The sequence below is a fragment of the Emydura macquarii genome, unplaced genomic scaffold, assembly GCF_026122565.2.
Source record: "Emydura macquarii macquarii isolate MOO-44397 ecotype Brisbane River unplaced genomic scaffold, CSIRO-AGI_Emac_v2 contig_450, whole genome shotgun sequence".
NCBI classification, from domain to species: domain Eukaryota; kingdom Metazoa; phylum Chordata; order Testudines; family Chelidae; genus Emydura; species Emydura macquarii.
The window spans coordinates 12,291,554-12,307,425 of NW_027130587.1; the positions used below are offsets into that span (position 1 = coordinate 12,291,554).

Sequence of the window (15,872 nt, forward strand, 5' to 3'; positions counted from 1 at the left end):
GTGTAAGAATAAAAATCTACATGCTTTGTATAATCAATTTAATGTTAACTTGTAGAGCTTCCCAACTAGATTGAAAATGGTCGCATAGCAATAACACATTGTTGTTAAATGGATGTCTGGTATATACATGTGCTGGGAACTTTCTATCTACAGCCTAATAGTCCTTTCCTTTCCTTTTTAAACTGTAGCTTTTGTTCTAGAATCATACAATGGCCTAACGGGCTTTTGTTTTGCTTTTGAGTTTTTAATACATAATGCTTTCTGCAAATGAGCAACGTCATACCCTAGGATCACACCAGCTGAATTGTAACCTAGCAGCTGGGCTGGGCTAGGGAGAGGATGTAGTTACATTGCTTGCTGTTATTGTTCCTGTGTCTCAGAACATGTCTGGAATCTGGCCATGCTGCCTGAAGTAAAATGCAGATGGTTTCAGTCACTGATTCACTGAAGACTTCTCTTATGTTTTTACCTAGGCAAGTTGGTAGGGAAATTTCCCCCACCAGCATAAATATTTAAAAAGCCATCGTCTCTGAATTGGTCAAGTGATGCTGCTGGGCTTTGCATAAGCCCCATGCATTTGGCATAACATTCCCCTCCAAGTTTAAGTCTGTGTGTATGTTCTTCAGGACAGTGATCTTGTGAAGTTGCACACTCCCTCAGTGACGTATATCAATGGTGAAATCCTGACTCCACTGGGTTGGGCCACTGACTCCAATGGATTCAGGGTTTTACTTCCCAATCTGCTCACTTTACAAGGGTCGCGCCACCACGCGCACAGGCCTAGCCCCTGAAAATTCAGGCTGTGCTCTTTCTGCCTCTCACGACAGCAGCAGCAAAGATTGCAATTTAACCAACAGTTCTGCTGGCCATGCATGAGGCAGAATAGAACCTAGGTGACTCGCCCAGAGCTGCATTGGCTCTACGGGGCTAAAAGGAGCAAAAACTTGTTAGGAGTGCGCAGTGACTCCAGCATACAAGAGACTGGTAATAAAGTGTCATTCTACCTACTCGCTTTTCCTGAGGATGGGCCAGAGTCACTCCAGGATCTACATCAGTGGCCCTGGCAGAAAGTCCATTGCCAGCAGCAACTTCTTTTATGTCTATGTGGCCAGCACAGCTAAAAAAAAAAAAAAAGAGGGGAAGGGAATGTTGGCCAGGAAAGTTGTGTAGCTAGAGTCTGATCTCATTCGCCATTCCCCACCAGCAACGCTCCAAAGGAGTTCCAGCAGGAATTAAAACTGCCCTTCGCCTTGTTAGAAACCCAGTGGCAGGGTGAAAGTAGACGCGGCCTGCCTTCACTGGCCTAAATTCCCCATATGACAGAAGGCTTAGCTGGCATGGAAGGTGGTCAAGTGTGGGCAACTGGGGTTTACTTAGGGTCATGGCACCCACCTGGGCGGGGGGGGAAAGGATACACTTTACCGGGGCCCGGAGGCCCTGTGGGCTGCAACCCCCATTACCATGAGGAAAAAATTGAGGCTAAATTGTAGATCATGCCTGAGGATATTTATAGAAACAAAAATAGCAAAGGGGGGGGGGGGGCATTTTTCAGAAATGTAGAAGATGTAATAGTAATTGCAGAATTCAAACTTTTTTTCATGGCTCATGAGATTGTATGTATGGGATGAGGGATTGTGGTATGTGTGTGGGAGGGGCCCATGTTACAAGTTTGTACTGGGCCCGAAAAAATTATGCTTAGGGTCCCTCCTTCTGCACACTGCTAGCATATCCAGCCATCAGTCTCAGAACTCCCATTAGCGTCAATGGGACTTTTGCCTCTGACAAGCTCAACGGCTCGTTGGAAACCGTCACGTTAAAAACAAAGCCAAACGAAGGTGCAGCAGATGTGCCCAGCAAACAGGCACCTGTATGGCTTTTGGGGAGCGAAAGCTAGTTTCTCGGGAAAGCTGAAATGTGACGCAGTGGCTGTTTTGCAGCTGGGTCCTGGTAGGCAGACTGGAAGCACAAGGACACTGAGTGCCTGGCCCAAGAGAGTCAGTCATTTAATCAAATTGGAAACCAGGAGGACTCTACTGACTCCTCGTCCTGTCACTGACCACCCTAGATTGTGCTTCTTGCTTGATCCAGTGCAGGCTGCTCCAACAAATCTCACTGTAATAATGATGCCGTCTCCTCAGTGCAAGTCTGTTCTTGCCACGGTCTCTGCTTGTGCTGCCATGAAGCCTGACTACCAAGTCCCACGGGGAGGCAGGGTGGGAGGGATTTCCTTAGGTTGCTTCACCCACGCTGGATAACGTCGGCGTGTTGTGATTTCGCTTTCATGGCTGGGACCCAGGCTGGGTAACCGAGAGAAGGCCCAGCCGTGATTTTTGCTACGTGCTTGTATCAAAAGTACCTGTGTTTCTAAAGGCCCATTAAAGATCTCGTAGGCCTGATGTACTGTATAAAAGCATGAAGATAAAAGCGCCGCTTTGCCACACTAGTGAGAACCTGTCCTCTTCGACCTTTGCTCCCAATTGCCAAGTTTGTTCTTTTCTTCCCGCTCTGCATGAGCTGCCCTTTCGGCTGACACTGGAAAGGCACTAACTGCATGTCAGCTTAGAGAATCCCAGGGCTTTGATGTGCTGCCTGGAGACACTCTACCAAAGCAGAGGCGAGTACCCCACACCACTCCAAACAGACCTAGGACCCCAAAACTGCATTCCCAGTAGAAAGGGGAATGCTGCCAGGAAACCAAACCCAGAAGCAGGCGTAGAGAAAACTCCATGAAATTGCCCTGGAACTTCAGGAGACAAAAATCACTTGATCTAGTAAATCCTACCTTAATCCACTCCTGAGAGACATGGGACGCTCAAGTTGCACGTTCATGTCTAGAAGAAAAGTGAAATCTGTGTAAAAATACTTATTGAACATCACTAAGGCTCCTCCTGTCCTTTTCAATAAATGTTACTGATGCAATATTTTTTAAAAGATGCACTTTCCCTTTATTATCATTACAATGATAACAAAACCAAAGCAGCATTAGGACGTGGACACCCCAGAAATTTTTGCATGTTTGGGAAAAGAAGCCCTCTCTAACAGCCAGATCTGTCCTTTGAGGAACAACTGAGCTGCCTCAGTTCCAAATCAATGGGAGCTGAGGGTGCTCTGCACCGCCCAGGAATTACTCCGCACCTTGCAGAATTAATCCCCATCTTTGCTCTGATGCTTCAAGAAAACGCAGGTGGGTAGGATGGATCATGCAACACTTACTCACCTGAGGAATCCCATTCACCCAAGTGCTCCTAATGAAGTCCAGACTGAAAGTAATGGGGCTACTTGCATGAATAAAGGCTAACTGGAGCAGATCCTCAGCCGGTGTAGGCCAGCATAGCTCTACTGAAGTCACCCTTCTGAGAGAGAGATGAGAGAGAGAGATCCTGCACAGAGGCTGAATTGCACAGTCATTTGTGCGGCTTATATGTCTTGCTATGGGAAACCATTAAAATGGGACAGAAGCCAAAGGTCTGATACCGTTCTATCTGAATGTTCCGTTTATTAACGACATCATTATTCACAGAGAACGAGGGGGCAATGGGGAACGTTGTTGCTGGCTGTGCTTTTTAACCCAGTGCTTTTCAAAATGTACCCACAAACTACAATATGAACTGGTACTTTAGATGTCATTGTAATATGCCTTTTTCTTAATAAAGGACTCAGATCTACATGGATTTGTCTTTTCTGCCTCCAGACCTGCTCATCGGGGAAAGGAACTCAGGAGTGCCCGCACCGAAATGAAATAGCAGCCTATGAACAAATGGGACAGAAAAGCTCTTCAACGGGATGCTAGTGATCTGTCCATCTCAAACGTTTTTAAAGACAGCCCAGAGTGCCAACATTAGCTAGTTATTTGAGGACACATCCCATGAGGTGCCCAGCACCTTGATCATGGGCAGGGACTGAATCTGGGGTCTACAGAGACAAAGCACAGGTCTCGATAGCGTGAACTAAAGGATCAACTCCTTTACCTGGCGCCTACAAGAGGTCTAGAACACCTGCAGACCAGGCAGACAGCAAGACACGTAACAGCGGGTTACACTGCACCTTTAACTCTTGTAAGAGGTGCTCAGCGCATCTCAAGAGAGAGCTCATTGTTTTTAAAAATGGAAGCATGCTTTAACCATGCTGAGGGACTATTATAATGTCACTGGGTCCCTGACACCTTTGGATGTGTAATGTAGATGGGAACTCTGATCCTGTCTGTGCTACAGATATTTTACTGGTATGGTAGCCGGTTTGTAATATGGCTGGCCTCATATACAGTTCACATGGATGCACAACAGGCTAATCTGGGATTCCTGGTTGTTTGGGCGTATCACATTTCAATCCCAGTTGTGAGCAAAGTGGTACTCAGGGCTTGTCTCTACAGGAAAGTTATTTTGGATTAACTTTCATATTTTCGGGATAAGCTGCCTTGTGTGCACACACGAACGCTCTTTTTGCAGATTACCTGGCATCTAAATCTGTGTTAATCGATCTGCTTTGGAAGTGGATTAACTCTTTCAGAAAGAGGTAGCCCAGAGTAAGGTTCGGGTGGATGCATCCTCATTTCAAGTGAGCTGTTCTGCTTCTGGCATTCCTCTCATCTGTAGTAGAAAGTGAGAGCCTGAGACATAAGGCCTGGTATAATGGGCCTGGATACAAGATCTAAGACCTGAACCAAAGTCTGGCTTTAGGAAACAGCAACTGCTCGCCAGCTTACAAGTCACTGACTGATACAGGAACTTGGCAGAAATACAGCATTGTTAATGTATTGTTAAAGCACTAGTCGTCCTAATTTCCCCAATACATGGTGATTGGAGAAACACAAGCCTGGGAGACCGTACCAATGCTCCCCAAACAGAAATACAGTCTAGGGAGGCAGAACAGGCCAAGATACAGAGGTGCATAAACACAGTCATGAGAGATAGTACAGAGACACCCTGACCTTAAGACAGAAGAGACAGGATGATGGATGAAAATGTTGTGCTTGATTTGGAAGCAAGGTATAGAACAATCATCGGCATCAGAGATGCAGTGTGAAACTTGTTTGTATCAGGGTATAAGAAAGGGATCCTAGCAGGAGTATCTTTTTCCGGCCGAGGGGCTAACGGAAAGTCCCGTCGTCAACTGAGCCAGCCCATTGCACCGAGCACACCTGCCCTAGTGTACCTGTAGCACCTATGGGGCGCTATCCCCGTGCTTCGCTTGCAATAAACCTGGCCGAGCGCCTTCAGCACTTATCCGAGTCTGTGGTAATTTATGGGTCATGCTTAACGAGGTCTATCGAGTCAGCTAGCTGCAGAAGCTGAGACGGTGTCCAGAGAGGAACTCACACTAGCACGCCTGCCCTGACTGACTGACAACCGTCAGGGTCCTGCATCCAGGCCTGTTATACCAGGCCTCCTGTCTCAGGCTCTCGCTTTCTACCACACCACTGCTATCCCACACTGCACTGGGCACACCTGGGTCAGCCCATGTGCCCGCTACTGCTCTGGAGTCATCCTGACCAGATGTCACCTCCCGATGTGCAGCCAGATGCACCCCTTTGCCACTCCAGCTCATGGTAAGTTCACACAACCGGAATCACATACCCATGCCCTGGGCGTCTGATAACCAAGCTTTACCAGGGTTCTCCTGTCCCTGTAAAGAGGAGCACCTAACTGTGTTAGCCAGTCCTCCAACCTCCCAGAGCTCTGTCGCACACAACTTTCCATACTTCGCCAGACCATGTGAAAAGTACCCATGGTCCCCTAACACTGCCACCAGTTGTGGTGGCAGTTGAGGATAGCCTCCCAGATTTCCTCAGACTGCACAGGCATGAACACCATTGTGCATCAAGGTAGAGGCGGTGGAGAGGCAGATAAGGTTGTGCTGGAAGAGATAGTGCTGTGTAGACGGGCTTAACCATGTTAGGTGCAGCTGTGCAGGTGAATACGTCACAACCTGACTCCACTTAATATCGTCTTATCTGTAGCGTCAGCAAGGACCTAAGGCGACCACCCAGCACGGTCAGGGTTTAGAATGTGGCCCTTGGTGTGACGCTAAAGGCATTTTCCATCAGGTTTTTAGAACAATTTATATAATAAAATTAAACTTTCAAAGATACGTGTTCCTCTGCTCCTGCTCCGTTTCTGACTTCCCTACAAACTCCCCTGAGCTGTCATCCATTCGGTTCCTACTCACACAACATTATTTTTTAAATAAAAAACAAAACAAAACGAACCAGTCCACCCAGGGCATCACATCAAAACCAAACGATGCACCCCTCGCATTCCCCCTTCCACCGTAATTACAGTGGCTGTGTGGAAAAGTCTTCTCACCGGGGGCACACCTCCCTCTGTGCTGGGCATGGCATAGCAGCCCTTCGGCCACCCCTACCAACAGCTGCTCCAGCCCTTCAGTAGTCTGCCACTTCCTGCTACTCAACCCCCCAGCCAGGTCACTTATAGTCCTACCCCTTTTGGGGTAAACCAACCCACCAACAGCCTAGTAGCATCACACCAGAACTTCCACCCAACTTTAGGCTTTGTGAGCCTTCCAGTCCTTAGCTCCGGGGTCTTCACACCACCACCCTACAGGAGCCCAGGCCCACCCTCTGTCCACAGGGACCCTGTATGAAGCAGATAAGGTATATGGGTTCAGACCCTGTGCTGCATCCCTGGCTTACGTCCTACCATGGCCCACAGCTTTGCCTTTCATGGACCAGGACCCCATTGCGTTAGGTGCTGTACAAACAGAGAACAAATAGACAATTCCTGCCCCAAAGATCTTACAATTCAAGTATAATTCACCAATGGTGTCCACCGAAAAAAATCCTTCCTTTCTGCTGTCCACATATCACTTCGGGTCACAGGTATTACTCTCTCCATAAAGATCTACACTCGGAATTGCACTGGTTTAATTAAAGGTGTAACATTGCATTGATTTAGTTAAACCGGTCCAAGTTTGCATGTGGCCACTGACATTGGTTTAAACTTGGTTTTACACAGGGTGTAGCTTTACACCTTGGGGGGATCACACCGTTAGTACAATCAGAACAACTTCTGTGTGCAGACAAGCCTAAAGCTGAGGAATACACTTTTGTGGGGTAGAATTTGCAAGGAGAATGATAATGGAGACAGTGATAGTTTGCTGAAAACTACTACTTTCAGGCCAGATTCTGATACCCTTACTCATGTTGAAGAGTGCCAAGTTACTTCACGAGCAGTCCCACTGAGGCAAGTAGGGGCTATTCATGAAGTCATGGTGCTATTAAATCAGCAAGAAGGGACCAGAATGTAGCCCTTTAACAGCAAACTCTCAGAAAAACAGAGAAGTTGCTATGAAACATAACATAGATATTAGTGATTGGCAACAGCCATCTCCCAAGCCACAAACAATTAACATTTTCACAGTTCAACCCACCTCCTCCAAAAAAAGCCTGAGCACAAAGATGACCTTGCAGCATATGGCATGAAGGTCAGCAAACTCAGGCTGTTTCAGACGACGGGGAGCAGGCAAATTCCAGAGTCAAATGACCTTTACTGCGAATAACCTGTCCCCAGTCATTCTAATCTGTACACTACTGTCTTACAAACTATGTATATATTTATAGCTATGCATACAGAAGTATATGGACTGCATAATGTCATATATTATTATATATACCATGGGCTAGATCTGGCTCTTATTGAAGTGAATAAAATTTTTGCTATTGATTTCAGTGGGTGCAAGACAGTGTCCTATATATACTTAAACCAAAGTGTTCAAACTTGAGTGCCTGAAGTTAGATGCTTAAATCCATATTTAGGCATCCCGGCCTGATTTTCAGCAGTCAAGAGGCGCTCGGCATTTTTAGAGACCAGGCCACTTTGTTTAGCTGCCCAAATTAAATAAAGATTCGGGTGCCTCAGATTTGAAAATGCCAGCCTCCATCATTTGGGATTCTGGCCCCATGTTAATTGCTCCAGACAACACACGGTTTCTTGATATTATTGCCAGAGTCGAATCACGGCCCCGCTTCAATTGGTACAAACTTTCCATTATCACCACTGTCCATTCCCTGTGCTTTATAACTCTGACAAATGTTTGCCTGTCGGGCTGAAATATTGCAGGCGTGCTCTCTGTCTGAGCCAGACGCAGTGCTTTGCAATACAGTACATCAGAATACAGTTTGTATTGGGCTGATCAGCTGTCCCGATTGCAGGCACAGTCCTGATTTTTGGGGCTATTCACCCTTGCTGTCTGGGCACCCTGATTTGAACGGAGAGACAGTAGGACGCCAGCCAGACAGAGAGCGTATAGGGATTGGCAGATAGATAGACAGACAGACAGACTGTGGGCCCAGCGCGCGCAGGTTTTCCTTTAACAGGCGCCTGTGCCTTTAAGGCGTTTTCGGAAGGCGGCGGGGAGGTTTGTCCCTGCTGCCGCGCCCTACCAGTCAGCGGCGTGTCAGAGGTCGGGGTGGCCGAGGTGAGCGCGCACCACGTGGGGCTGTGACTGGCTCTGTCCTTCCAGCGGCAGCGGCAGGGCACGGAGTCCGGGACGGGCAGCGCGCGCGGCGGCGGCAGCAGCAGCAGCAGCAGCAGCCGGCCATGGTCATTAAAGCGGACGAGATGCCGCCGGCGGCGGTGCCGGCCGCTGCCCAGAGCGAGGAGCCGCAGCCGGAGCCGGGACTCCTAGGAGGCAGCAGCAGCAGCAAGCGGCAGCCAGAGAACGAGCCGCGCTCCGGGAGCCCCGGTGAGAAAGGGGGGCGCACCCCACCACACACTTCCCACGCGCCCCTCGTGGCTGTTGGGGGCAGGGGGGCTGCACAAGGGGGGAGCCCCCATAAGGCCTCTACTCTTGGGAGTTGGGGGAGGGGGCTGCACAAGGGGGGGGAGACCCCCCCCATAAGGCCTCGCCTCTCGGGTGCTGCACGAGGAAGCAGGACCCCCCGCGTCGGGTGCCGGGAGGGGGCTGCACATGGGGGGGAGGCAGCTCCTCTTGGGTTGGGGGGCTGTAAAAGGAGGGAGGCCTCCTGTTGGGGGCGGGGGCTGCAGAAGGGGGGAGGCCCCCCTCCCCCAAGACAGCGCCTCTCGGGTACCGTGGGGGGGGGGGGAGAGAAGGTTGCATAAGGAGGAGGAGGGAAGCCCTAGCAGTGGGCGGGGGGAAGGGAGTTGCGCAAGCAGGGAGGTAACGAGCTACTCCCCTTTTGCTGGGGGAAGCCCGCCCCTATTGCCTTCCCCCGGCGCGTATCGGGGGAAAGGGGCTCCCCACTGGGGACTCCCCCCCCACGTGCAGCCCTCTCTTAATGCAGGAAGTGGGGGAGGAGATTCCCGAGTGTGCAGCCCAGGACAGCTCCATGGGTTGGGTTGGGAACGCTCCTCTGTGCTGTGCACAGCCCCGTGTGTTGGGGGGGAGGACGCCCCACTTACTCAGGGAGGAAGCTGCCTGGTGGGACCCGCTGTACTGTTGGGGGAGGGGCTGCATAGTGGCTGATTCACTGGGGGTACAGTAGGAGGGTGTCTTGTGACCCCGCCCCCCGCCTGTGTGTGTGTGAGGTACCTCTCTGTGTGCTGTAAGTGCCTCTCCTGTTGCACTGAGGGCTGTAGGAAAGTGGCTGTCAGTGGGGCCAGCTGTACTGGGGGGATTGCTTTTCTCAGCAATGTTGCACAGAGAGGACCCCCCCCCCGCCCCTTATTGTTAGAAACACGTTCTGGTGGAGCCAGGACTGTAGGGAGGGGGACCCGCCTCTGTTGCTGTGTGAGTTTCCTGTATGGAGGGGTCTTCCTGGAGGGAAGGGGCTGAGATCTGGGGGTGGCTAAGGAGTCTTTTTTCTTATCTCCCCTCACCTCCTTTGCTATGCTTATGCTATTTGGGGAGATTGTCTCTTCTCTGGGAGGTTCCAATATACATAGGAGAGAATGGACTCCAAGAGTGCAGGACGGCTTTCAAAGGAGGGGGTATTAGAAAAGGGTTGGACTTAGCCTCTCCTGTTCTTGGCCTTAATACTCTTGATCTGGCCACCCCAGCTGAGTTAAAGCTGTACAGAAAAGTCTTCAGTGTTTATTTTCTGTCAAAATTTAGAGGGGGATCCTGGAGCGAATGAGGAACACGGGGGAGTTCTGAAGAAAATTGAGAGAACACCACATTTTTAAAAGGCTTATGCCCCTTTGTTGCTGCTCTAGATGTATAAAGAAGCCCTGAAATATTTTTAATCTTGGTTGGTTCTTCACATGAGAAATTCAGGTGCAGCCTAGACTTGACCACTGTATAAACTAGATGAATAGTGATATGTCAGGAGCCAAGAGTGAAAGCTGAGCAATCCAGAGGGGAAGGGATTTTAAAGATTAAACTTTCATTCTAATACCTATTTAATTCCAATGACTGGCCTGTTGAATAAAGGAGACTTCTGCTAATTTCCAAACCGCTGCCCTGCAACCAAGCTGTTAAAACCCACAATAAACATCCCTGGGATTTCCCAGCGGTTTTCCCATAAGCCTAGAAAGTTTAGGATCTGCGCGGGAGCATTCTAAAGGACAGGCAAGCAGAGGAGAACCTGTGATAAAGAGGGCCTGAAAGATTTTTTTGTAAGAAAGCCAAAATTAAAAAACCTTAAAAACCAAAATAGTTTATATACACTTAATGCCCTAGTCTACCCGGCATCCAGCCCTCCCAAAGAAGAGGCCTAGGGATGGTTAGGAAAGGCGTGACTGGAACCAATAGACTTCTGCTTCTTACCGGCCCAGATTATTTCATTGCTGCTGCCGCCTCCTCCTCTGATTGTCAGTGGCAGGGAGAGGTTTTGCTTGCTTGGTTTAAATTCTTTAACCTTCACCCTTCTCTTTGCACCCCGCCACCCCGCAAGAAGTGGAGGCAAAGCCTTTTGCATGGCCTGAGTACACCTCTTCATATTCAATTCACATCGCTGACTGTTTCTTTAACCCCCCCCCCCCAACTCTGGGGATCTTCCTTCCTCCATATCTGCACCAACGTGGGCCAAGGGAACACGGCCGGCTCTGGAGGGGCTGTGCGTGACACGACCGCCTCCCCTCCCTGTACCCTTCGGCGCACGGGGTGCTGGGCTGGAGGGCGGCGGGAGTTGGGGGGGGGGGTTGGCTTTGGCCCTCCTGGGGAGCGGCGGGCGAGCAGGGCTGTGCTGGGCGGGGAGAGGCCGGGGGGCTGCGGGCTGGCCCGTGCTCTGCAGCCAGAAGTGGGGCAAGTGGGCGGGGACTGGGGGGGCAGCGCGCGGCGCCTGCGTCCCTCCCAGCGGCAGCCAATCCTGCGTCCTGCCGCTTCCTCGCCTCTGTCCTAACGCCAATGAATGAAGGTCACCTTCAGTGGAAGGTACCACTGTGCAACCGGCCGCGAGGGGGGGGGGCGGTGATGAGACCTTCGCTGGTGGTGGGTGTGTCCACCGCGTCCGCAGGTCTGCCCATCCTCCTCTGGGGCAGGGTCGTTAACCACGGGAAGGGGGACGGACGGACTGCTGAATACCCCTGCCCAGAGGCAGGGAACTCTCCGTCTCCTCTTCCTCCCCCCTTGTCTTGCACGTTGGTCTGCTCCGGGCTTGGGATGGGAAGGAAGGAATACTGGGGAGTTGGGAAGGGGGAGGAACCACGCTGGCGGGGGGGGGGGGGAGTCTGATATGGAGCGCTCAGGACAGTGGTGGAGGGGATCCCTCCCTCCCCCCTCGCGCGCACACGTGGTAGCTCCCAGCCCAGAGTAAAGGTTCCACCCACCGTGGCTTGAGCGAATGTAGCGACCCCGAAGTTCCACGCGCTCCCTCCCGGCCTGAGCCGCTGGCAGGGATTTAAAGAGACAGCGGCTCTGCCTGCTGCTGCTGCGGGGGGGATGTGTGGGATCGATCCCCCCGCTCGCCTGGGGGCTGGGTGTTTAGTGCCCCGGGGGCTTTCCCCTTCTGGGCTCCAGGGAGAGGTGGGGAGGGCCAGAGCTGAGCAGCGAGCCTGCTGCAGCAGGTGGAGGAGGGGACTGCTGCATTATTCCCAGCTCTGACACTGACTGGCGGGGTGACCTTGCTGTGGGTCCGGCCCCTGCGAGGGAGACACATCTCACGGGGGTGTGAGCGTTATTCCTCTGCGAGGAGCTCAGGTGGGGAGGGTACAAGAGGCGAGAGACGAAGTGTCTTACATGGGGGGGGGAGGGGAGCAGTGTCCCCTGGTTTCAGGTCTGTTTCCAACCCTGCCCTTCACCTGCTGTGGGATCTGGGGCAAGTCACTTTCCCTCTCAACCCTGGTCTGTCTAGATAGTGAATTCTCTGTGCAAACACCCAGTAAGAGCTTAGCACAATAGGGCCCTGATTCCAGTTGCTGTTGTAACACAGATAATGATGATTACGGTGTCTCTGCTGGCGTGATTGCGATTGCAAAACCACCACACACAGAGATTTGTATTTTCCAAGATTCCCTCCTCTGTATCGTTCTTTGATATTGTAAATCTAGATTTCACCACTTTTTTTCCCCTCCCCAAATCTCTTCTCCACAACCTTATGGTGGATTTGACATCGTTGTATCAAATATCAAGTCCCGGATTGTTTCAGCGTGCCGAAATAATGTGCCGACTGCAGTTCTGTGTGAAAGAAGAGTGTATTCTGTAATGGCTGCTGTGGGAGGAGGAGGTCACTTGAAAAAGTTGCCACTGAACATCTTCCCATTAATGTGGTTTAAACTATAGTGCAAAACTTTACCGTAATCATAGACTCACATTTTGTCTTTGGTCATTGTATTTTTTAGGGGATTAAATTTCTGATCTTCCCAAGTGTTGCTCGTGTGCAATTTAATGTTTACACTACACAAAGTATAGAGCCATGTAATGTGTATAATTACTTACCTAATGAATCGACAACACAGGTACTGAATGCCTAGAAATTGGCATGAATTTTGCCTTTGCATAAGGTATTCAGATTAAATGGATGTTTATTTTTTGGAGAAATCTTGATGTCCTTACTTGGGCAGACTCCCATTGATGTTCTAATGGGAGTTGGCCTGAGTTTTAGAACCCTGGGGCTTAGTCCTATGTTAGGCACTGTTGTCTGTTATCTATCACTTAGTGCCAGTTGTAGTGGTGGTTGATGGGGTTGCTTGTTCAAAGGGAATTGTCCTGAGGCCACTAAACTCATTCCAGGTATGTTGTATATAATATAAACATGCAAATTATATTTCGTTGGTGCCGGTGTTTCTGGATATTATGTTAATGGTGAGAGACTGACATCATTGTAGAAACTAAGCCTGAGCATTTTTAAGAGATGTCAGAAAATATTCAAGGAGGGTCATTCATTTCAAAATTTGAGTGGCCAAATTAGGAGAATTTGAAATAATATGCAGAATATTCCCCTCTCCCTCCCCCCCAACAAAAGACATGAGAGTCTTTGACTGAACATTGCACGTTTAGCTGATTATCATCTGGCCATCCTGCAACATTAAACTAGGGAGCCTGGGTGGCTCAAGGAAGTGGGTAATGAGGATGATGAGCCATTTGTCTATAGGTCTCTAATTTAAATCCAGTTCAGGTTGATAGTGAGCAAAAGTTACCGTCTGATCAAGCTGCTCAGCGATCTGTGAGTGGCTGACTTTAATCCATTTCTTAATAGGCAGATGTTAGAGTTACTACCCTCATTGTCAGCCTTAGCAGAGGGGGCTCAACCATAGGGGTGCACTCTGGGGAAGCTTGCAATGCTGCTGTCCTGTTCTGTGGATAACTAGAGGGCTTCAACTCTAGGGCTGTCAATAGGGCATCCTTCACGAGGACTAAAGACACATTAAAAACATGCATCTCATTTTTTAAAACTTGAATCTTAATTTGAAAGGTGCTCAGATTTGTTTTTTAAAGAGTGTTGAGCAGATAAGTGTATAAACCGGAATGTTGATCCCAAACGCAATTCCTTCCCTGATCGTCTTAACACGCACACACAGAGAAGGGTGACTGCAATACACATTGGGGAAGACCTACATCTAAGTGAGAGAAAAGTTTGCACCTATATGTGAGTTGGCTGGCTCTTTTTAAAAATTGTTACGTAGTAGTAAACTGTTGACGCGTCTACCTAAGCCAAAGTTCATCTGTTTTAGGTGACTGAGTGGACTGGAAGTAATTCAAGGGTGCAGGAATGTCATGTTGAGCACATTTTTTTCCTTTTTTTTTTTTTTTTTTTTTTTTTAAATGGATGACATGTTTGCAGTTCCACTAACTTAGTTAAAAACTTACAGTGCATAATCTTGTGCTTCAGGGCATTAACTGATAGATTGCTAGCTGGGGTTGGGAGGAAAAAAATCCTCTCCATGTTACAGTAATGTACGATTGGCTAGGTGCATTTTGAGGGACTTTCACTTCCTTCTAAAGCATCAGGTGTAGACCAAAGGCAAGAGAGAAAAAACTGTATGCTTTCTGGGTTAAAAGCAGTTGACCTATACTACTTAGTGAATCCTTCCAACATCACTGTGAGGTAGGGAGGTATAATCACCAGGGAGGAAACTGAGAGGTTAAATAACTTATGCACAGCCACAGAAGGAGTCTGAGAGCTGTCATTAAAATTTCATAGTTCCTGGCTTCCAGGCTTCTGCTCACATGAGATGATAGATCAACATTTCATTCCAGTGTGACAATTCCTGTGTATTTCTTATTAATGTTACATCAATAATTGAAACATTACTTTGTTTGAAGGAGTTCTGCCAGTATTGTGTAGAAGCTAGGTGTAATTTTGTACCTGCTGAGCTCGGCGTTTACTTGTAGCTGATGAAATGCAACCTTTTCTTTCTTTTACATGAAGATTGCCTTTCTTTTAAACTCCTTGCACTCTTTATTCATTTAATATTTTTCAGCAAGGACAAGTATAGGATAGTTAACTCTTATGTTTAGTTAACCTATACAAAGTCAGGAGATGATGATAATGCGTTTCCTGGATTACTAGCGTTCTTACTGCTGTCACTGCTTCAGATCCGAGCATGTCTCAGGTACAGATTTAATAATACATCCAGTCAGTGCAAAGGAATGCAGTTCACCCCTGCTTCTTCTGGTGCCTCTCGGAGCCTGGCTTTTCTTGTTGCCTCTCTTCTAGTTCAGCCGTACGTTCCAGATACATCTTGTTGCGCCTTTGATTTGAACAGGCACTTGTGAGAAAACAGCTGTTGAGATGCAAGTGCAGTCGTACAACAGTAACAAGGTCAAGAGACAGCTTTTTAATCTAAGGATCTGCTATCGCTGTCTGTCACTTGACCGGGGAAGTTTTTAAAGCAAGTGCTTCGAAAGGGGCTGGTCTTTACATTGTAGAGTACTGCTGTCTTAGGTTCTCTGCAAGTGAGTGATAGTAGATGTGGAAGGTATTCAGATGGCAACTTTGGAGGCTCCATTTACTTTCTTGTCACATGTTTAGTTGGTCTATCTAGGCGGTCCGTTATTTTGAGGAGTTATTTAAAGGCCTGAAGTTCCATCCTGCATATTTATTTGTATGTGAAAAGTAAGAACCGCCAGTGGAGAGTGTAGGATTTGGATGGAGCACAAACAATAAAACGAACGACATCACTCCTTCAGCACTGAAATCCGTGACTGGCTTTGTTTTTGGAAGCAGATCAACTTTCAAACACCACTGTCTCTACACGCCTGTTTGCCGACGTTAGTGTTTGACAAGTCTCTCTGCAGAGACCTTCGGCAGCCTCTACACGAGGGAATTTTATAAAGTAATCCTCACTATTGCATCTAAAACTTAGTGTTAACCTGGGTGGAAATTGTTTGTTACAATCCTCTGATGTAGACAAGGCTCTAAAGATTCACTTTTTTTTTTTATGAGGCCTAAAAAAAAAGGCAGGGGGAAGCAATGAGCACTTGGGGGAAGGTAGGGAAGGTTTGTTTGTTTGTTTTTTTAATTTCCCAGAATAATCAAGATGGGCATGTAAAGTAACCAGTCATTATGGCAACTC

General features: G+C 48.7%; 1 protein-coding gene across 1 annotated transcript in view; it reads left to right on the forward strand.

Annotated features, from left to right (window-relative positions):
• The first annotated feature begins 8,419 nt into the window (after window positions 1-8,419).
• The window catches only part of CLUH (clustered mitochondria homolog), a 51,610-nt gene continuing 44,157 nt past the window's right edge, over window positions 8,420-15,872 (forward strand). Inside the window, exon 1 of the mRNA XM_067538014.1 lies at window positions 8,420-8,700. Within this exon, the coding sequence (XP_067394115.1) occupies window positions 8,556-8,700 (145 nt within the window). The 5' untranslated portion in view covers window positions 8,420-8,555. The remainder of the gene's footprint in view (window positions 8,701-15,872) is intronic.